The sequence below is a fragment of the Drosophila busckii genome, chromosome 3R (assembly GCF_011750605.1).
Source record: "Drosophila busckii strain San Diego stock center, stock number 13000-0081.31 chromosome 3R, ASM1175060v1, whole genome shotgun sequence".
Classification (NCBI taxonomy): domain Eukaryota; kingdom Metazoa; phylum Arthropoda; class Insecta; order Diptera; family Drosophilidae; genus Drosophila; species Drosophila busckii.
The window spans coordinates 6,406,514-6,427,935 of NC_046607.1; the positions used below are offsets into that span (position 1 = coordinate 6,406,514).

At 40.1% G+C, this 21,422-nt stretch overlaps 3 protein-coding genes across 4 annotated transcripts; all 3 read left to right on the forward strand.

Annotated features, from left to right (window-relative positions):
* Positions 1-13,164: 13,164 nt before the first annotated feature.
* LOC108602013 (solute carrier family 22 member 1) lies at positions 13,165-16,205 on the forward strand. 2 transcript variants are annotated; one of them, XM_017990016.1, is made up of 5 exons: positions 14,095-14,391; positions 14,446-14,834; positions 14,888-15,293; positions 15,356-15,594; positions 15,646-16,205. In XM_017990016.1, exons 1-5 carry the CDS (start codon positions 14,246-14,248, stop codon positions 16,077-16,079), a joined length of 1,614 nt encoding a protein of 537 aa, XP_017845505.1. In that variant the 5' UTR covers positions 14,095-14,245; the 3' UTR covers positions 16,080-16,205. The 2 variants fall into 2 exon arrangements, with proteins under 2 accessions (XP_017845506.1, XP_017845505.1); XM_017990017.1 differs by lacking the exons at positions 15,356-15,594; positions 15,646-16,205 and adding an exon at positions 13,165-13,609 and having other exon boundaries at positions 14,888-15,297.
* Positions 16,206-16,375: 170 nt separating this feature from the next.
* LOC108602335 (organic cation transporter protein) lies at positions 16,376-18,410 on the forward strand. Its single transcript, XM_017990424.1, has 6 exons — positions 16,376-16,607; positions 16,662-16,827; positions 16,895-17,153; positions 17,217-17,628; positions 17,687-18,193; positions 18,250-18,410. The coding sequence occupies exons 1-6, from the start codon at positions 16,465-16,467 to the stop codon at positions 18,377-18,379; spliced, it is 1,617 nt and encodes a 538-aa protein (XP_017845913.1). The 5' UTR covers positions 16,376-16,464; the 3' UTR covers positions 18,380-18,410.
* Positions 18,411-19,286: 876 nt separating this feature from the next.
* Positions 19,287-21,421, forward strand: LOC108603228 (organic cation transporter-like protein). Its single transcript, XM_017991843.1, has 5 exons — positions 19,287-19,543; positions 19,594-20,039; positions 20,095-20,509; positions 20,567-21,073; positions 21,131-21,421. Exons 1-5 carry the CDS (start codon positions 19,401-19,403, stop codon positions 21,255-21,257), a joined length of 1,638 nt encoding a protein of 545 aa, XP_017847332.1. The 5' UTR covers positions 19,287-19,400; the 3' UTR covers positions 21,258-21,421.
* The last annotated feature ends 1 nt before the right edge of the window (position 21,422 follows it).

Genomic DNA, 21,422 nt, shown 5'->3' on the forward strand with positions numbered 1-21,422 from the left:
GAACTTCATTAAACTTTAAATCAAAGCGCATTTTGTTATTAACTGCTTACTGACTTATTAAATAGCTATTTTAATCACTGTCATTTATCAATTCCGCTTTGTAATTTATGTAATATTATTTGACCAAAAGTTCATAGACTACTCTCTACATAAATAATGCTGATGCTGGCGAACATAAGTTAATTATTTTGAATTTTGTTTGGCTTGACAATGGAATATAGAATGTTAACATTTAGTGCATAGAGTTGGCAGATTGGCAATGAGCATAGTTTTTTATATGTTAATATTTATATACAGCTATAAATGCCAGAAGTAAACTAATAAATTTGACAAGCTAGCGTACTATATTTATAAAAGTAATATCAAACAGAGAAATTGTTCATAGTTAAGTGACAAGAATAATAATAAAGAAGTGAATATGAATTAAAATCAGTGTGTAAATAACTGGGAAAATGCCGCAATATAATTTTGATAGTTAAGCGAATTGAAATACAAACTTTTTGTAAGAGAAATGCAAGTGCAAGCTGGAGAATAATAATTTTGTGTACTTAAACTCTAGCTAGCAAGCGAGCGGTAAATGCCTCAAAGAAGCAAACACTTAAGCAAAACAAATGTAATTATTATAAAGCATATAATAATATAACAATGAAAACTAATATCCATTTTATACACACGCTTCATGTTGAACATGCTCGTTATTTATTTGAATTGAATTGTTACATAAATACATACAATATGCAATCAACGTTTGATAAATACTATAAGTACATACATACATACACAAAATTATAAACAAACAAACATTGAAATACTTGCACACACTTTTTTACAGATTGGCTTTTGGGTGACTATGTTTTAAAAAGTTCATAAGATTTTAATTTACACAAGCATTCGAGCTAAAAAAAATCCATTGAATAATATATATAAACCACAAACAATGCCAACACAACACTAACAAAACAAAAAAAAAAAAAACAAAGGAGAGAAAATTGAAAATCAATTCGATATGTTAATAATAATGCATTGAAATAAACACGCAATGAACAATAAAACTTATTTATACATATACATATGTAATGAATGAGAAAAATAATCGAAATACATAAGAAAAAAATAATAGAACTAGGCGCATATTGAATAATAAAGAAGAAATATTATTGAAAGAAAAGTTAAGCAAATGCTGATGTTTTCATTGCTCAAAAGCACGGCGCTGGCTCTGCGTTGGCTCTGCGTTGGCTCTGCGCTTTATCTACATATATCTATCTAATAGCTGCATTAAGTATCTACAAGTATGAAGTGTACTCGACAGAAATTTCATGCATACTTATACTAGCGCAAAATGGCGTTTGCTTTTGGCTGGCAAAAAGCATAAAACAAAAAAGAAAATAAATATAATAATCTTAAATCGTTGTTGTACGCAATTCCGGGCCGTTGATTCTGTTGAATGTGGGTGACTGGCAGCAGTAGCAGCAGCCACGCCCACAACACCCAAATCATGCCACAAGATTTGCGTCAGCGTAGCAACGCAGTCGCGACAACAAAATGAAATGAAGTGAAATAAAATCAAAGGCATCCACATCCACATCGACGTTGTTGTCGGCATCAGAAGCCAACGCATTGAAATAGACACATGGGGTTCGGTTCGGGGTAGTCTTTTGCTTTTGCCAGTTTCAATTCCGAGGCTCGCACTGCCAGCGCCAATGATGATGTTTACAGTTGAGCTGCAGCACAAGCTACCGTCGCCACACAAACAAGCACACACACACACACACATACAGACACACGCACACTCGTTTCCAGCTTGTTGCCCGTCGCTGCCTGCAACATGGCAACAAAACCCAACTAACTAGGCTACAACCATGAGAGCGCAATATGTATGTTTGTATAATCAAGTTGGCAGGCAAGCAAGTGTTTCCCCAAAGCGAGTAGCGCTGGCGTGGTTTTTGTTTGCCCGCCATTGCTATTCAAATCTATAAGTGAGTTAGCTTGACTTTGTGGTTGTGTCTTGGCTTGTGTATGAAGCACAACCAAGAGCGCTAGATAGTGCTAGTTATGGTTATGTTTGCTGACAAGAACTGCTGCGTAATCTTCAACTGCTTCGATTACTTAAAGTCCTATTGTCGCCATGGGTCGATGATGAAAATTAAAGTACAATTTATCGAAAATTTTTATAAATACTGTACTAGTAATAAATTTCTATTTACATTAATGCTCACATTTATTAAAAAAAAATCAATTTATGATCTTGGCTATTCACATGATGCTAAATCAGTAAAATTAATTTGCGTTTTCCCGTTTTATTTCATTTACTTTGGTGTTTATTTAACCAAAAGCTGTGTTGAACATAAACAACCGAAACCCAAACCAACATCAAATCATTGTTTTGTGCATTAACAACAAAATCTATGAGCAAATTAGTGAACAAACAAAGCATCACCTTCAAGAATCGGATGATTCAATACAGCCAACTTAACTGAAGCAAGAAAGAGTTACATCAACAACAAACGGTTGCATTTTTCTACCTCTAAAAAGCTATAACTATAACAGAACTATGTACAACACACACATCCTCTTTTTGTTCATGCACAATAAGCTTTCGTTGTTGATGCGTCCGATTTAAGAGTTTCATGCCTGAAATGCCTTAAATGCTTTTGAACAAAAATGTATTTAAATTCGGATAATTTTTGACAAAGTTATGATTAATTTTATTTGATCTTCAGGCGTTGTTTAGCTCTAGCCAATAGACTAGCCAGATATGATGAAAATTTAGCTACGTTCATGGTTGGCACCTTTACTTGTGCAACAGCTGCACTTGTTGTCTGCCAATTAATGAAGACCAAATGGTAATCCTTTCGTCCCGTAATCGTGCAAATCATATTTAGCATGCCACGCATTAGCATTATGTACGTACAAATTGAAAGCAGCTGGCCCGAGGTTAACAGCAACACATCTCAACAGGTATGCTAACGCCTACGTTCCATGCAAATGCCAAATCTTAAATGGTGATTTGTTTTGTTTGTATGAAATTTATATTTTGTACATATCACAGCGCAACTTTCATATACATACAGATGTATATTGCCGTCAAAAGAAATTAAACTTGGAGCCCCAGAAATATGCAACGCCGTCTACAACGCAGGCGCCATAGGCATGTGAAATAATAGGACGCAGTGCAGCAGCGAAGGGATTTAATTAATTTATAAATTAATAATAGTTTAGTTTTGTGCTTAGCATTGGGCTTGAGGGGCTCACCTGCAACACACAGGGTCATATGTGCTCCAGTTTTTTTTTGTATAAAACAAAAGTATTCCATATGGCTGTGTAGCATTTACAGGATTATTTGGTTGCCTTGTCTGCCTGTGTGTGTGTTGGATGTCTGTGTGGGGTGGTTCGGGGGTTTATTCATTCAACAATAATGTGTCATTTTCGGCAGCATTTTTGGGTGCGGCTGTAATGGCGCATGCAAAGCATAAATCAACAGCTGAATAATTTCATTATAAATAAATGCCTTGCAGTTGACACCCACGCCCTCTCGGTCCCCTCTCAGTGCTGGGCAGCGAATTGGGAGCGAGTTATTATCGATTAGCTGGGCAACCTTGAAAACGCCACTTCAATGACGAAATACTATGCATAGTGTGTGTGGCCCCAAGTGGCAACAACCCAAAACCATTCATCGACTGTCAAACTCAAGGGGGAGGCATGGCGAAGTTTTTTGGATAGCAGCAGCGACCGCAGCTTATGCAGTAGCTGGCTTCACTTTAAATTTATGAACTTGACTTTTAGTTAGCTGCCCCTTTGCCTGCAACCGTTGATCCCAAATGCGGCGCTAAAGGCTTGCATGACTACAGGAAATTACCATAATTTCAATTTAAGAAATTAAACGAATTTTGCTGAACAACACACAGACACACACTAAAGCATCGACAAGCCAAAGAAATGTTGTGAATAGCCAAGGCTTGAATAATATTTATGCAGCAACTGGAATGGACAAGATTTGCTGGCTTTTCTATTCATACAGCTGCTGCCTAATCCAAAGCTCAATCGGACTGTCAATGCATTTCGATATTTTCCAATACCAATAATGAATTGCAATTTATGTAGGTCGCTTTTGGCAATTGCATTGCAATTAATACAAATATAATAGGCTGTCAGTTTGGCTAATTTGTATTTAAAGCAATACTTTACTTTAACTTGTTAATTATGAACACGAATACGAGTGATCCACTGCTAGCTGAAGTCTGCGATGTGCCCGAATAAGGTTACAAACTTTGCAGTCGACTTCGTTGAACGCTGCGTTGGCATCTGGACGCAGCCTGGAGAATATTCAGATTATTGTGCATGCATCAGAGTAAATCTTACTAGCAAATGTCTGCACCATTCCGGCAAGCCATAAAAGCAGAGCAGCGCAAGCATAGGCTTAAGGTTGAGCTCTTTCAAAAGTTTCGTGAAAAGTTTCAAGATGGCGTACTCAATACAACGGAAGAGAATTATGTTAATGGAAAGATTGTGGCGGATGACAACTACTTTGATGCAACAGATGTTAACATGAGTTTACTAGGTGTCGATTGTAGTAATATATAATAATGTCAGTCTGAATTGCAGTTGCAATTGTAATTGATTATAGCCAATATGCAGTGCAGTGTGCTGTCAGTCATCGGGGAGTACATTTTGGTAATGAAAATGTTTATTCAAATTTGCGTCAATAGTTGTATGTTTATCGCAAATGAACATCAATCTACATAAATAAGTGCTAGCAAGCAAACAATACATGTTTATATTTATACTCATGCATGCACGTCCATTGTTCGACAATTTGTGTAATGACCCACCGAAGCCAATAAATCAAATGCGTTGTCCATTACATTCAATTGATAGTCTGCGACATGCTTGACGTCACATTTGGTTTGAGCATGGCTTAAATGACAAACTATAAATAAGGCCAACAATAGATCGCTCAGGAGCTATGTATATAAAATTATTAACTTGCACACAAGTAAATTGAAATACAAGGCTATCCTTTAAATATCTACGCTATCAATTTTTAATAATCTTCACTTGGCTAGTCTTAATTTGCAAATGCATTGTAGCATTATATTTTAGGAATTCTTGTATGCCAGTGTGACATTCAAAAGCTCAAAATTGGGGAATAGTTTTTATATTTACAACTTTTTCTTGTAAGCCAGCGCTATGTTGCAACCTTTAAACGGTTAAAGTTCTGGAGCAGAATTAATTGTGTTGCATAGTTAATAAATAAGCCAACTAAGTGCTGTTAGTCAAGCTCGTACGTGAAATAAATTGATGAAGAAATAGAATGAAAGCAAAAAAGTGCAAGCTAAATGGTAGAAACACGTTTGAAGTTGTAATTAAAGCCGACTTCAGTTTAACGAAGTGAAATGTTGCTGCATGCTGTGTGGCTGGCAAATGGAAAACAAACAAAGTGCAACACAGTTGGCAGCTGCTGGAGGAATGTTGCTGCTGCTGTTGCCGTTTTGCTCACTTGACTTTTGAGTTTACAAAAGCGCACAACAAAAGAGGTGGTGGCAGCCACCTGGTGGTTGATGGCTGATGGTTGGTGGGTTACCTGCATGAAAGTTTTCCGAGTGCCCTTTGTCAGGGCAAGATGCCAAATTGGCGTAATGGCGTTAATGCGAATACACGAGTCCAAAACTCAAATAAGTAGAACTCAGCAGCCAACAACGAGAGCAGCTGCTATCAAAGGTCATTATAAAGGCTATCAGAGCGGGTGCATTTGCCAAGCCAACTTTTGAATATCTTAGGGCCCAAAACTCATTTAACAAATGCAAATGCGAGCACTTACGAATTTTACACAATTTGGCAAATGTACCAAATTGAAATGCTAAATAGCTAGGCCACGAAAACACAATAAAAATGGCGACGAAAGGAAAGCAGGCAAGCGAATACTTAAAGCGAATTTTTATTATTATTCTTTAGGCACACACACTCCCACTCTCCCTCTAGTAATTTAATATTGAATAAATTATAAAACGGCTTGTAGGGCACAAACAGAATGTAATTTAGTGAACACAGTACTATAAGTTATAATTTGCTACAATCTGAGCTTAAATATCCATATCTAAGGGCAGATCATTATTCCAGGTGCGATGCTTAGCAGCTATTTATAAGGCCCATATAATAATAGTGGGCCACAAATAAAATAAAAAATGCGTTTTCCTTACTAAACTAATAATTTTAAATTTACATAGGTTAATTGAAACACGCAGTGCAACAACAAAATGCCGTAATAAACAATAGCAACAACAAAATGTTCTGTAATTTTGTTTGGCTCGCATGGAAATTTGCATTAAAGAGTTTATTTTTAAATTTAGTTGTCGCTGCATTTTTTGCCGCAACTGTTGCTGTTGTTGTTGTTGTTGCTGCTGTGGATGTTGCAGCTGCTGCTGCTGCATATGCGTGTTTGCTTTTATTTACATCCCATTTCCGCATCCGCTTTGAATGCAGCTGCCACACGCGCCCACCTCCTGCTCCAGCCTGACTAACTCGATTTGCAGCCCACATTTAGCCGCGTGCGTGATTTTCTAACATTTGCCATGCCTATTAAAGTTTTAATGGAATTTCCATAATCAGATTTCAAGTTGACGGTGCATTTTGCATACGCAAAAAGTTTTCAAAAAATCAAACATGTATGTATGTTGCATAAACAAGCGCCAGGTCCTTCAAACAACAATGTCAGTGTCAACAGCACATGTATAGTATGAACGACAAGTTAATGCTCGTCAAGAATATCAAAATCAATGCTAGGACCTTGTACCTGCGAGCTTTAGCTTCTCAGTCAAGCGATATTTTGGGGTCTTTACGATATGACATTCGATTTTGCGAACGACCTACAAAGTTGAACGCCTGCTGCAAGTGTGCAACGTGCAACTGCCACAGCCAGAGTAGAAGAGAACTGAAAATGAAAACAAATAGAATAAAACTAAAGTTAGACCAATCAATCAACATGCAAGCCGAGGTCTTTAGCTGCTTTGCTGCCTAGCGAGAATTAAGGTCGTCAAATTTCAGACGCCCTCTTCCCCATCCCTTGTTTACGTTCTTGTCACTGTCATTGTTTTGACTACTTTATTAAATTCCTCACACGCGATTTGCCGCAGGAAATTTGAGGTCCCAATCGAGTTGACCAAGAGACTGCAACAGCTAAATGCAAACTCACGTGTCTGCTCTGCTATATCTGCAGTTCAGTTCACACGCGATTTATATGGTCAGAAAATTGTGATTGGTCCCGCTGGCAGCTGATCAAACAAAGTTAGACACTCAACACCCGCAGCCCACATTGCTCATTAGAGCTACAAAACAAGCATTGTCTGTTTTTTTGTTAATTCATATGTATGTAGAGTAAGCTCGGAGCATGACGAATACTTGATTGGGCTTATGAGAGTTACGAGTTCAAAATAATGTTTCAAAAGTACTTTTTATTAAGTAAGCATGCCCCCAACCAATGCTGCAACATTTTTTCACAGTCTGTTTTGTGTTCATTTATTTAGTCGTAATCGCACTGCGTCCGCTTTTACTTGTACCATGAATGATAATGACGTACGCATCCCCTTGGTACTTGCTGGCCATATGTTCTTTAGGCTAGCACCCGCAAATCGTTCTAGCTCGCCAGCGCCATCGCCAGCTCCAACACCAGCGCCACTCTCTCTCTTGTACTGCGGTGTGACCTCAATAATAATTTCGTCTAATTGCTTCGTAATTATGCCGCGCACATGCTTTTCTCGATTTGCCCACTGTTGAAATGGGTGGGTAATTCAGTTGGTTGTGCTCCTCAGTGGGTAGTCCCTGCACAGACACTACGCCACACCAAGTGCGTGTTAGGTTGCTGCCGCTGTTGCTCAGTGGGTGGGTGAGTAGAATCAACTTCATTGTTTTGTCCATCGTCGGCCATTTTGGTATATGTACATGCATTATTATTTTTGTCTGCTTTTGTTTTTGCACAATTTTTCGTCATTTGCTTCATTTTCTGTCATTAGAAGTATTTAACTTTGTGCTGCTTGCCGATTTGCTTTCATTATTCACGTGAACTGTCTGCCTACCCCACTACCCCACTGGCAATTTGAAGCGCAAATTGGCCATGCGGGCTAAGCATAGCAATTGGATGGGCGCAACTAACTAGTTAGTGTCAATGGATGTTGCATAGGAAATGTTTAGTGCACTTAAAAAAAGGATGGCAAAGAAAATTGCGCATTCGCACGGTAGCGTAGCTACCTGCCTTGTGTCACAGCAAAGTCATTGATATATATCACTCGCATTTCTAATGACAACTAAATATGAATGCCATTTAGCAGTTGGAAAAGTCAGGGCAGAATAATGGCAGGTCATCAACGTGGCTAATACACGCTTGCCACAGGCTCGTCTAAAACGCCAACTTTTAATTGAGTTTAAAATTGTATGAGTAGAGCCAAAGGTAGTTGACAGCCCGTCAGCGTCAAGGGGGCGGGGCACAACGCCACAACGAATGAAGAATATGCGTACGCATACAAATGCCAATTTGTAAGTAGGTGTGAGAGTTGTGTGTGTGTGAAAACACACATAAGTATGTGGTGTTGGCAATTTTTTTGAAGTGTGTCGGTTTCAATCCTGGCAAATTGCCCATGAAATATTAAATTTACCATAATGAGACGCCATTTTTATACATCGTAATTTGCCAAACTTTTATATGCTTATGTATATGTACAGTACATATTTCTGCGGTGTACTTTATATACATCTGTATGTATGTGCGTGTACATATTTGAGTTGTTTCTTTTACGCTTATTAACACCTCGCTTGCCCAAGTAATCGGCAGTTGAAATGGCCTCTAAGGCTGCCAAAAAGGGTAGTAAGTATATTATGTATTTAAGTTGAATGTGAATGAGCTTAACTTATGAATTTATGAGCTTGTATGTATGTATGCATATATATTAAGCTTGAACTGCAAGCAGCCTTATATTCATATATTTTACGACTTAAGCAGCTCGTTTCATCAAATTATGGGCAACCTTTTGAAAGTTGCTTGAATAATTAATTAAAAACAATGTAAAAATGTTTTTTGCCAGCATCAGCTCTCTGTCTCGTGTGGCCATCTATCAATTAAGTTTCACATTGAAAAATGACACAAATTTCACTCGACCTCAGACATTCTTTACAAATACATATTTTAATAAGAATAATTCGCTACCTTGAATACTTAGTCGGGCATGGGCAAGTTTTCTTATGCTTTTGCCAGCTTGCATTGGCCAAATGACATTTGGTCCCGTGGCACGTACACTTGCAACAACAGCAAGCCGCACAATGAGGCGCAACACGGCAGCACATTGAGAAATGTGTTTTCCAGCGCCGTTTTCAGCAAAACAAAAAACCCCACACAGCCAACAGCCACGCCAAATACTTACATAAATAAATAAAGTAGTAGAGTTGTGTGTGTGTGTGGGGCAAGACTGCACGATGCGCGTTTAATGTCATTTAAAGCTGCAATTACTCAGCACGCTTTCTAGTTGTGTATGTCTGCCCAGCTGAACCGACAGCCAACAACCAACAACCGACACGGTACGAGTACTCAGACTAAAAAGTCAGCAAGCCCCTTTCTCAACTCCAATTTACTGGAGCTAGCTTGGTGACTTGGCTTTAATGTCATTGTACAATTATTCAGCGTGTGCCTGGCCCACGGTCGCTGCATGCAAATAAGACTCGCAAAGGCGACTCCATCCGGTGCAATAAATCGCAAGCCTTGTACAAGTCCTAGTCGTATATTTTATAATTAAAAGGCGCAGCAAATTTGAGAAAGTGTCCAAACACGTAAAGAGCTTTGAAGATCACGTGCAGTGATTATTTCATAATGCATTAACAAAATGCATTCATGCCATGCACACGCGTGTCACGTTACACGTTTCAAATTTATTAAATGCTAGCTAAATACCATATGCTGAGAACCCAAAGACACTTAAGAACTTAAAGAAAAACACTATTAAACATGAAACACTATTACAATGAAAATTGTAAATGTTTTTCCTGTGTATTTTCAAATTTTGCGCTTTAAAATGCATATCAGTCAGCTTTTGCAAGGTGCTGTACGGCTCGCACAATTGTGGATTATATGTGCTAATTTTGGTTTTTGTTCATTCGAACTTGTTCTTAAGTCAATATTACTTTTCTTTGTTATGTCCCTTGCCTACCGGACCGTGTGTTTTTAGATTTGGACTACACTGGCTAGCTCCTTCTTCAGGGCTGCGGGTCCCAATCAGCCCACACACACGTAACAATACATACTTTACTTTTTACAGCACTCCACAGCATATTTCATACAAAATGAACTGACAAAACAAACTAACAAAGCCTCAAAGCCTCTGTGCCCGCTGTTCCTGTTTCAAACGTCCGCTCTACTTCTCTTACACAACACTGGACTCAGTCCACCACTAACAACAAAAAAAAAGAAACAAAGCACTAACAACAATCAAAAACGATAAGTCTATCGGTGGACCCCCACAGTGGACAATTAAATTAATCTAAACAAATTAGTCTTGGCGGAAAATAAAAATATTATTTAGAATTATTGCTTACAGTTTGTTCTAAACTATTCGCAAATTAAAAATATTCACTTTTTGAAAATGGTAAGTTTATAAATGCTTGCTAGTTCTTTTATATAAAGATGTAACGTATTTGCATAGGACAATCCCAGCTCGCTGCCGGCAAACACGACCCGCGATCTAGCTGATCGTCGGACATCGCCTGCTGTCGACTTTGGGCGCCATGAAAATGAGGAGGACGGCGAGGAGCTGTTTGGCGACAACATGGAGTAAGTGTAAATATAGAATAGAAAACATAAACCAAATAAAATGTTATATGCAAATAGATTATTGTCAGCCAGCCAGACATGCTGGACGGTGAGGAAGACTTTTCAGAGATGTCGGAGAGCGTGCGCATGCTCGGGCCACGCAATTAAATTGATAATCGCTTTCAATCCTTCCTGCGCACGTTTGTGGATAATCGTGGAGCGTATACTTTTCGTCAGCAGAACAAGTGTTCGTTTGCGTCCAGGAAGTACTTGGCCAACAAGGGGCTGGCATAATTCTTGCCCGAAGCGCCGTTTCAATTGCTAGAGATCTTTGACAAGGTCGCCAAGGATATGGTGTTCACCATCTTTCTCACCTACGAGATACACGTGCGCATTTCGGAGTTGCAGCTGATCGAGAAGCTGCGCACTTTTCGTAAATTGCATCTTAATCAGTAAGTGCGCACCTTGGGGGTAGACACTGCAATCACGGGCGTGTTGCTGCAGCTGTTTGTCATCAAATACGATTGCGTCAAGTGCTAGGCCCTTTGTACAGTCACAGAACACAGAAGTCAAACCCGGTTTTTGACCCGACTGTCAGAGCATAGGTCCGTTATCAATTAATTTGGAGCAATTAGCAGAAGATAACGCTGCAGGAATCACCTGTTCCCATACCTTGCAGTATGGATGTCATCTTGCTTGCAGATCTCTGCGATCAGTCCAAGATCGGTGATGAGCTCAAAGCCACTGACATTTATACCAACAACTATGATGGTTTCCCGTCTTTGCTACGGTTATTATAGCCAGCTATGTTATGGTCAAGGATTCAAAGCAAGTGGTGCAGTCACTTACCGATGAAGACATTGCCATTACACAAAAGCTGAGGACAGATCCCCGTATTGCCGAACATTGTAACACCTCTTTGTCTTAATGCACTATAACAACCTTTCGTTATTTGAAAATGTACTGATGCATCTGTATTTTAAGCATCAAGTCGAGAATAAAACAGTATGTTATGACCAGAAAACAAATGATGCAGACTTGCTTTTAGCTTTTTATGATGTAACTTTGTTTTAAGCATAACGCAATAAAATATTCAAAAATCTGATGAATTTTGTAAAAGATATGGCTAAAAAAAAACTATATTTTTTTTTTGAATTTAAAACTGCCTTTGGTTATGCAACACAATATTCCTGTTAATTTTCCACACAACCCTTGGTTGTTGATGTATAAAACAAATTTAGAGTGATGATGTACAGCCTTTGGTTGTTTATGTACAAAACAATTATTGGTTGCTAATACACAAAACACGCTTTGAATGTTGATGTGCAACACAACAAATACTCACCTCACTTACATTATATATCCGCTATATTTACATTGGTTTTATCGGTCAACGTTCAGTTATATCAAATTTATATCAAAATTAATTGGGTTATTTTTAAATGATTTAGTATCGCATTTATTTTGTTTTTACGTCTTAAATTTGGTTTAATAAAAAATTAGCATTAAAGTGAAAATGTAGTGAATTTCAAACTGTTAACATCTGTAATTTAGCCAAATAGTAAGAGTTGGACATTAGGTAGCAAAATCAAAATCGCAGATACTTTTGGTAAAACGTATCAAAGACCTGCTATGCACCAAAATAAAAAAAGGGAACTTTAAGATGTATAGGAAAGTTTTACATAAAAACAATAGTATAACTTATTACTACAACTAAAATAAGTTGAGGCCAAGAAAACTGTTGTGACGCTGTTTTTCTTCTAAGCACGCCAAGTTCGTCGAAAGTGAAAATGTATGAGAGCGCTTGGATAACGTGACAAGCACTATTATTTAGATACAGATACATGAAGCTTAAGGGCGGATGAATTTTGTAAGCAGACATCATGCAAAATAAAAATTAAGAAAACGAAGGCAGAGTTTTTTATTTACACAAATGTTTAAGATATTTATAGATTAAAAAGGCCAAGTCCACGGCTAACTTAATATATATGCCATATTTATGCGCAGCTGGCATACCTTTTAAAATATCATAAGATATTTCGTTTATTTTGTTAGCTTAGTTTATAACAAAACAAGGTGTTGACATCACTAAAATCTAAAGATGCGCCTTAAAAGCAAAACGTGTGTAGTGCCCTTTGATCCAATATGAATACTCTCGATAAACGTATTGGTACTCTGCAGAAAGGCGAGCATATTATCATTTAAATATTTACTTAACAAAACTGTGCGACCTCCCATTAAACCACCCACTAGCACGCACATTATAATATACACAGTAAGGTACGTCACAATGCGATATAATAACTGTAAACGCATCGCATGCAAAATCATTCCGAGCTCGACAACCACAGCGTCAAAATATATATTTAACTTTAAGAACAAAACAACAATAAACAACGCCAAAACGAAAAGTACACAAAAAAATATTCTATAGGCATAGAAATTCTCGAGCGGGCGACATTTTAAACTTGACTTTGCTGCGCGACGGTCGAAAATGCACAGCATCGTATCTAGTATTTTTTATAGAATTTTCATTGTTCAAATTATCAGCATTATCAAAGAGACAAAGTGCGGCGTTTGACCCAAGGGCTTTAAATACAAATTTATAAAAACAACGAGATTCTCATTGACTGTTGAAAATTCTGTAGTGGCGCTTGTGTGAAAAATGTACGACTAAAAAAACAGAAAGAGAGCGTGTTAAAAAAGCGAAAACAACCGACAATAATAAACAAATTGATCAAACTTTGACAACAATATGGCAATTTGCCATTACTCTAATATTAAAGCTATTTGTGTACTAAGAAAAAATAGCTTGTATGCCTAGTGAGTTGAAATTTTGTAACGCAAAATCAAAATCAGAACAAATCTATAAGCATATAATGTAAGCTGATGCGCAATTTCTGCTCATCTCCTTTATTATATGTATGTTGCAATCTCGAGAGACTCTCACAGAGTCTTATAGCGTGCAGTTGAGTGCAGCTTGTTTATCTGCATTTCCAAGTTAATTCCAGAGTAAAAGTGTTCTTAAAATGAAACTGAGTTTGAAAGCAATCCGATAAGAAAATGAAAGAAAATGATTTGCCTCAATTACTGAATTGATTTTTAATTAATTTGTTAAGCTTGTGAGATTCAAACATTTATTTAAACAAAAATTAGTCAATAACTATCTTAATAATAAAATTCAATTTGGCAATTCAAAAGTAAGTTTGCATATTTTTGATCATTAACATGCACAACCTATCCATGTAAACTGTCACACGTAATTCTTTAATTGTTTTTGTTTTTTTTTATTTTTTTTTATTGCAAAGACGTTGCAGGGAATACGCTGCGCTAATTGGCTGTAGTAATTATCTAAATGCAACGAGAGACGAAAACATACGAAAGTTATAGTGAAATGTGCTGCAAGTGAGACAGAAAAGACGAAGCTTGAGCAAGTGACAATTTGACAAACAGTTCAAGATGCTGGAAGTGGATAAAATGCTGGCAAAGTGCGGCGACTGCAGTCGGTTGCAGCTGCTAATGCTGTTGCTATTCTGCATTATCAATATGCTTTCTTCTATGCATTACTATTCGCAAACGATAATCAGTTTTGTGCCAAAGTATTGGTAAGAGCAGCGTTCAGTTAAAAAACAATATGACGTATACTTAATATTTATTAGGTGCGCTGATGATCTAACGCCAACGCCAGCTGCATCCAGTTGCCAGCCAGCGGATATAAGCTGGGCAAATAGAACGTGTCACAACTACAACTATGAGCTGTATATGGGCTACAAGAGCTTCACCAGCGAGTTGAACTGGATATGCGACAAGGCGTGGCAGCTAACGCTGGGCCAGTCCATGTTCTTTGTGGGCTCCGTGTTGGGCACGCTGCTCTTGGGCTATCTAGCCGACATAGTTGGACGTTTGCCCATATTGATTGTAGCGAATCTGATTGCGATGCTGGGCAACCTGCTGACCATCTGGGGCACTAACTTGACGCTCTTCTGCGTTTTTCGGCTCATATCGGGCTTCGCTACAGACAGCAACTTTTTGATGATGTATATACTAGGTAAGTTTGGTCGGCAACAAAAGGCAATTTAAGGCAAAGTCTGGGTGTTGCAGTTATGGAATACATGCGTCCATCTTTGCGCACTGTTGGGCTAAGCATTTGCATAGGCATTTTCTATTGCTTGGGCTCCATGGGCGCGCCTTGGATTGCCGTGCTCATGGGCAACTGGCGCGGTTTTCTGCTGGCTACTTCGCTGCCCTTTGCTTGTGTGCCACTCTTCTACTTTGTGGTGCCGGAAAGCGTGCAGTGGCTCATCTCCAAGCAGAAGTATGAACAAGCTGTGCTCTGTCTGAAGCGTGTGGCCCAGCTGAATGGCCGCCAAGTGGCTGAGAGCGACTATGAGCAGTTCATTGAAGAGTGCAAGTTCAATCAGCAGCGCACAAAGAGCGCGCCCAATCTCATAGACCTCTTCAAAACGCCGCGTCTACGCCGCCATACGCTTATACTGTTCTTTAAATCGTAAGTTAACAGCAAATATATATATATTATATATCAAAAATGTTTTTATGACATGCATATAGGATGGTCATTACACTCTGCTACGACGCTGTCTCTCGCAATGTGCAGGGCCTTGGCATTTCGCCATTTGCGATGTTCTCGCTGAGCGCTGCCACCATTCTACCCGCCTGCCTGCTGCTCATTGCTCTGCAAGATCGCATTGGGCGCAAGGCAATGGCTTCCATGTCGTTGCTGCTCAGCGGCATTTTTATATCAGTTACGGGTTTTGTGCTCTATACCACGACAGGCGCCAATAGTCATAGTGAGTGCAATTTAATACCGCTTACTCTTTAATTAATTATTCATTTTACAGCCACTGGATTGCTGGTGACACTTTCAGTGATTGGACGCTTTGGTGTCACTGTGGCCTACAATTCGGGCGCACAATATGCCACTGAGCTGATACCTACATGTGTTCGCGGCCAGGGCGTGGCCGCTGTCCATGTGATGGGCTATGCTTTCACCTTCTTCAGCGCCTTTATTCTGTACACGCGCACATTTTTTGCACCCATGCCAGAAATCATATTGGGGCTAATCTCGTTGCTGGGCGCTTGTCTGTGCCTGCTGCTGCCGGAAACACTGCATCGCGTGCTGCCCAGCTCATTGGAGGAGGGCGAGAGCTTTGGCAAGAACGAAAACTGGTACACGTTTAGCTTTATGGAGAAACGCACGCAGTCTGTGACAACGCTGGCCTCAAATAATATGAAATCGCTATCAAATTCCACAGAGTCCAGTGTTTACTTTTAGGTGTATTGTAAGCTTTTATTTTATAGGTTTATCGAAGGCATCAACTAAGCTAAGCAAACTTTGTTCAGACTACTACTTTTACTTGGGCCATGTGCACTCATAAAGATAAAAACAAATTAAGCAGCATCTATAACATTTATTTATCTAAGCCCTGCGCCGACGTCTAATCCAGCCAGATAAGAAAAGTCTTCACGCGCTTAGATGGCAATGACATTGCCGCTTCTCTTAATGCACACTAATCAGCTGTAGATATTGTAGAGTATCGCTGGGTTGGCTATCTACTATAGCTACTATGTATATAGCAAGTGCTGCAGCTAATTTTTTTTGGCACACGCTCGCCGGCCAATGAGCTAAGTAGACGCGCATTGGGCGCTAGATATACGAAATGGATTTCGAAGCAGTTCTCGAGAAGTGCGGCAGCTTCGGGCGCTATCAATTTGTGCTATTGGCGCTATATGGCTATACGAATATAGTTTCATCGCTGCATTATTTTTCGCAGACCATCATCAGCTTCACGCCGCCGCACAAGTAAATTGATTTAAACTCAAGTGACAATATCAGTTTGACAATTTGTTATTGCAGCTGCCTGCCCAACGACAATGATATCTATGCGTTTACGAACGGGAGGTACACAGCCGGCAAATGCAGCTATATGACCTGGAATGCCAATGACTCGATTTTGCAGGAGACCAAGTGTCAGTCCTGGCAGTTCGAAAAAGAAAGCAACTACGAAAGTATAACAACTGAGGTAAACCTAAAAGTAGGCAACACTTTTCAGCTATATTTACACTCGCATCCCGCATTATTCTGTACAGCTCAAATGGGTATGCGACGATGCCTACAAGCTGGCAGTGGGTCAATCGTTTTTCTTCATTGGCTCCGTGCTGGGCACCATATTCTTTGGCTATTTGGCCGATCGCATTGGACGTTTGCCTGCCTGCATCTTGACCACACTGACTGGCGCTTTTGGCGACTTTATTACATCGTTTGTCAGCTCGCTACCGCTCTTCTCCGCTGGTCGCTTTCTGTCTGGCCTGTCCACTGATACGCAATACATATTGATGTATATACTGGGTATGTTAAGTGCTTTTATTTAAAAATTTAAATTTAAAAATTGTACTTACTATTGGCTTGCAGTGTTTGAGTATCTGAGCCCCAAGCGTCGCACACTGGGCCTAAACATTGTGCTGGCCATATTCTATTGCGTGGGTCTGATGATTTCACCTTGGCTGGCCATTTGGGTGGGCAGCTGGCGTAACTATCTTTGGGCTGCATCGCTGCCAGCGCTGGGCGTGCTCTGCTATCCCTGCTTGCTCTTCGAAAGCGCCGAATGGCTGCTGACCAAGCGTAGATTTGATCAGGCAGCGCAGTGCTTGCGTCGCATAGCCAAGTTCAATCGCCGCGAGGTGGATGATTCTGTATTCGTCGAGTTCATCAAGTACTACAACGAAAAGCTGAATGAAGAGCAAAAGTCCGCAACAGACACATTCATGGGCATGCTAAGAACTCCACGCCTGCGTAAATTCACCATCATATTGTTTATCAAATCGTAAGTGCAGAAACACGCCCATTGCTAAGCTTATTATTAATTATTGATTTGTTAACAGCATGATCATAACGGTTGCCTTCGACATCGCCAGTCGCAATATGGAGGGCATGGGCACCTCGCCTTTTATGCTTTTCTCATTTACTGGCATTACCTATTTGCCCGCTGGGCTGACTATAATTCTATTCCAGAACTATATAGGGCGCAAGGGCATGGCCTGCGCCTCGTTGTTTGTAGGTGCCATTATTACCGCTGTTACTGGCTTTTTGGTGGCCACCTTTGATCCTGCTGAGCATGCGATGCTGCTGGCTTTAATGGTAGGCCTGGGACGCTATGGCGCTGTGGTCGCCTACGATGCTGAAGCGCAATACGCTGCTGAGATAATACCCACTAGCGTGCGTGGGCGTGGCATGTCCAATATACATGTGGTGGGCTATGCGTTTGGCTTCTTCAGCTCATATATCATATTTCTGGGCACCTACTATAAGCCGCTGCCATCGCTGTTTATTAGTCTGCTAATGTTTATTGGCGCTGCGCTGTGCTTGACCTTGCCGGAGACCTTGCATCAGTAAGTTATGAACTTGATAAGCTCTGCAAATAACTAATTGCCTGCTTTTTTTATAGAAAATTGCCACAGACTTTGCAGGACGGCGAGACATTTGGTCGGGGCCAAAGTTGGTATTACTTTCCCTGTTGCAGTCGAAACCGAAAACCAACTGCTGCTGTAATGGAAACTGAAGCTGATAAGCTGTGAATTGTATGCACGCTTTTACTAAATTATATTTTAAGCCTAGTACTTATGAGAAATTTTTATGATTACGCAAATAAAATTTTAAGCGCTAATAAGCTTAGACAAAAGAAAACGTCAGCGAAGTATTATAAATTTAGAGCAAGCGTTTAAACTGTCAGCAGGGCTTAGCACTCGAATTTACAATTGTTTATGTTAGGGGGGCCGGTGCTGTCTATCCTGTGAAGCCAGGCCAGGCGCAAAGTCAATATAGTTGTAATCTATACTATGCACATGGCTTGCTTAGTATAGAATTAAGCCTGTGAACTATAAAATTTAATTAGCGCCTACACAAGTTGAGAGCAATTCACTTGAATTTCTGTTTATACAGTTGTGACTTACAGCATCCGACGCGAATAATTCTAATCTGATTTATGGCCTAAGCAAACGTTGCGTTTGCCAAAAATCTTAAATGCCACAACAATAACAAGCTACTGGTTCGGTTGCTGGGTTCTTTGCTCTCTCTCTCTCGATTAAATGAGTTAACTGCCTGATAAGGCAAACAAATTAAGATGCACATGGCGTGCAAGCCCCTACAGCAAATACAATGACTTATTGCTCTCAAAGAGTTTGAAGAGAACTGAAGGCAGCAAAGCTGCTGAGCATGACCTAAGAACATGACCAACATCCAGCGTTTGCTGCCTAAGCGACCCCAAATGTAACTCAAAAGCGGCAGTTGGGTATACAGCGGATTTGAAGCTTTGTACTATGTTTGCTTAAGTCTCAAGGTATTAGGCCGATAGGCGCACAGATAGCCGAACTTTGTCTTTGTTACTAATTTCGCACATTAATCTGGTGAAACACATGGATAACGTTCATTATACTATATAAGGCAGTCGCTCAAAATATTAGAGATCAAAACAGTTGGCGTCTCGACAGGGAATACATCGCTCTCAAAAGCAGAGCATGTAGTTTAAATGGCTGCCTAAGTAGCTAAAGTCTGTTTTCTGTTTCTATTGTACATTGCGTCTTAAGTAAAAACTGAAATATGGATTTTGATCGTATACTTGATAAATGCGGCAACTTTGGTCGCTTTCAATTTGTTATTCTAATACTTTACGGCTATACGAATATTCTCAGCTCGTTGCATTACTTTTCGCAAACTCTTATTACTTTTACGCCAGAGCATTGGTAAGTTAACCAGCAGTTGAAGAGATCAATAACTAACATTTTGAATGCAGGTGCTCCCATGATGATCTGCAAGGGTTGAGCGCAGAGTCCATACGCGATATCTATGCAAATGTTACTCATCCCAGCTGCACGCAGCTTGGCGGTGTAGTCAACGGCACTGGCATTGCCGCGGAGACTGAAGCCTGTCAGGATTGGATATTCGAGCGTGAAAGCGGCTATGAGAGCCTGACAACTGAGCTCAAATGGGTTTGCGACAAGTCGCATCAGCCGGCAGTGGGTCAATCGTTTTTCTTCCTTGGCTCAGTTGTGGGCACCATTACTTTTGGCTATTTGTCTGATCGCATTGGACGTCTGCCTGCCATGTTAATGGCTACTGTGGCGGGCGCTTCCGGCGACTTTTTGACATCCTTTGTGCATACTCTGCCTTGGTTTGCCTTCTGTCGCTTTGTTTCTGGCCTGTCCACCGATACCATGTACTATCTTATGTATATTCTGGGTAAGTTCGAATGCTGCTAGCTGGCGCAACTTGAAGTAAACAATGTTTATTTCAGTATTCGAGTACCTGAGTCCAAAGCGTCGCACTTTTGGCCTCAACATTATACTGGCCTTCTTCTATTGCTTTGGTCTGGTGACTTCACCCTGGGCTGCCATTTGGGTTGGCAACTGGCGTAAGTATCTTTGGATTGCCTCGTTGCCAGCGCTGGGTGTGCTGGCCTATCCGCTATTCATTTGTGAGAGCGCTCAGTGGCTGCTGACAAAGCAAAGATACGACGACGCTGTCAAAAGTCTCAAATGGGTGGCCAAGTTCAATGGCCGCAAGGTGGAAGACTCGGAGTATGATGAGTTCGTCAAGCATTATCGCCAAAAGCTTAACCAAGAGCAAAAGCAAAATAAGGAAGACACCTTCATGGGCATGTTTAGAACGCCGCGTCTGCGCCGCTTTACGCTTACACTGCTGATCAAATCGTAAGTTAAGCTGAACCGTATAGCAGCAGTTAAAAATATTAACTTGACATTTTACAGAGTTATCATAACACTATCCTACGATGTAATCAATCGCAATATGGAGGGTCTGGGCATGCCGCCATTCAAGCTCTTCTCCATTACTGCTCTGCACTATTTGCCAGCGGGTGCTACAATTCTGCTGCTGCAAAACAAAATCGGACGCAAGGGCATGGCATGTGGTGCGCTGCTGGTTGGTGGCATTATAACCACGGTAACGGGATTTCTGATTGCCTTTCTGGATCCCAAAGAGAATGCAGTGCTGCTTGCTGTTATGATCGGCTTGGGACGCTATGGCGCCACCGTCAGCTATGATGCGGAGATACAATATGCAGCTGAGATAATTCCAACAAGTGTGCGTGGACGAGCTGTCTCCAATATACATGTGCTGGGCTTGGCCTCCAGCTCGTTGGCCTTCTATGTTATCTATCTGGCACAGTTCTATAAGCCGCTGCCTTCAATTTTCATAAGCTGCTTGATGTTCATAGGCGCAGCTCTTTGCCTCACACTACCCGAGACGCTGCACAAGTAAGTTGCATTTATGTTTGTGCTTGGCTTGCATATTACTTTTTATTTTGTTTGTAGAAAACTACCAGAGAACTTGGAGGATGGCGAGCGCTTTGCCATGAACGAGAGCTGCTGGTATTTTCCTTGTTTTCACAAGCGTCGCGAAAGTTTAACCTCAACTGATGTTTATAAGTCTGAATCCTAAGGTTTCAACCTGAGTCTGCCTGATATGAAAACCTAATCAACCTGATAATGTAACTCAATGGTCTGATAGAACTTACTCATGTATGGAATGCATAGTAAATCAATCCGTTTTATATTAACATAAACTATAAACTATATAACAATAAATTCAATATTCACATCAAAG

Bases quoted from the DNA above. Each gene is read 5' to 3' on its own strand.
- LOC108602335 (XM_017990424.1), top strand. From the start codon at position 16,465: ATGGATTTCGAAGCAGTTCTCGAGAAGTGCGGCAGCTTCGGGCGCTAT. The intron at 16,608-16,661 runs GTAAATTGATTT...TTGTTATTGCAG, and splicing joins AGCTTCACGCCGCCGCACAA to CTGCCTGCCCAACGACAATG. The intron at 16,828-16,894 runs GTAAACCTAAAA...TATTCTGTACAG, and splicing joins ACGAAAGTATAACAACTGAG to CTCAAATGGGTATGCGACGA.
- LOC108603228 (XM_017991843.1), top strand. From the start codon at position 19,401: ATGGATTTTGATCGTATACTTGATAAATGCGGCAACTTTGGTCGCTTT. The intron at 19,544-19,593 runs GTAAGTTAACCA...TTTTGAATGCAG, and splicing joins ACTTTTACGCCAGAGCATTG to GTGCTCCCATGATGATCTGC. The intron at 21,074-21,130 runs GTAAGTTGCATT...TTTTGTTTGTAG, and splicing joins CTACCCGAGACGCTGCACAA to AAAACTACCAGAGAACTTGG.
- LOC108602013 (XM_017990016.1), top strand. From the start codon at position 14,246: ATGCTGGAAGTGGATAAAATGCTGGCAAAGTGCGGCGACTGCAGTCGG. The intron at 14,392-14,445 runs GTAAGAGCAGCG...AATATTTATTAG, and splicing joins AGTTTTGTGCCAAAGTATTG to GTGCGCTGATGATCTAACGC. The intron at 14,835-14,887 runs GTAAGTTTGGTC...TGGGTGTTGCAG, and splicing joins TTTGATGATGTATATACTAG to TTATGGAATACATGCGTCCA.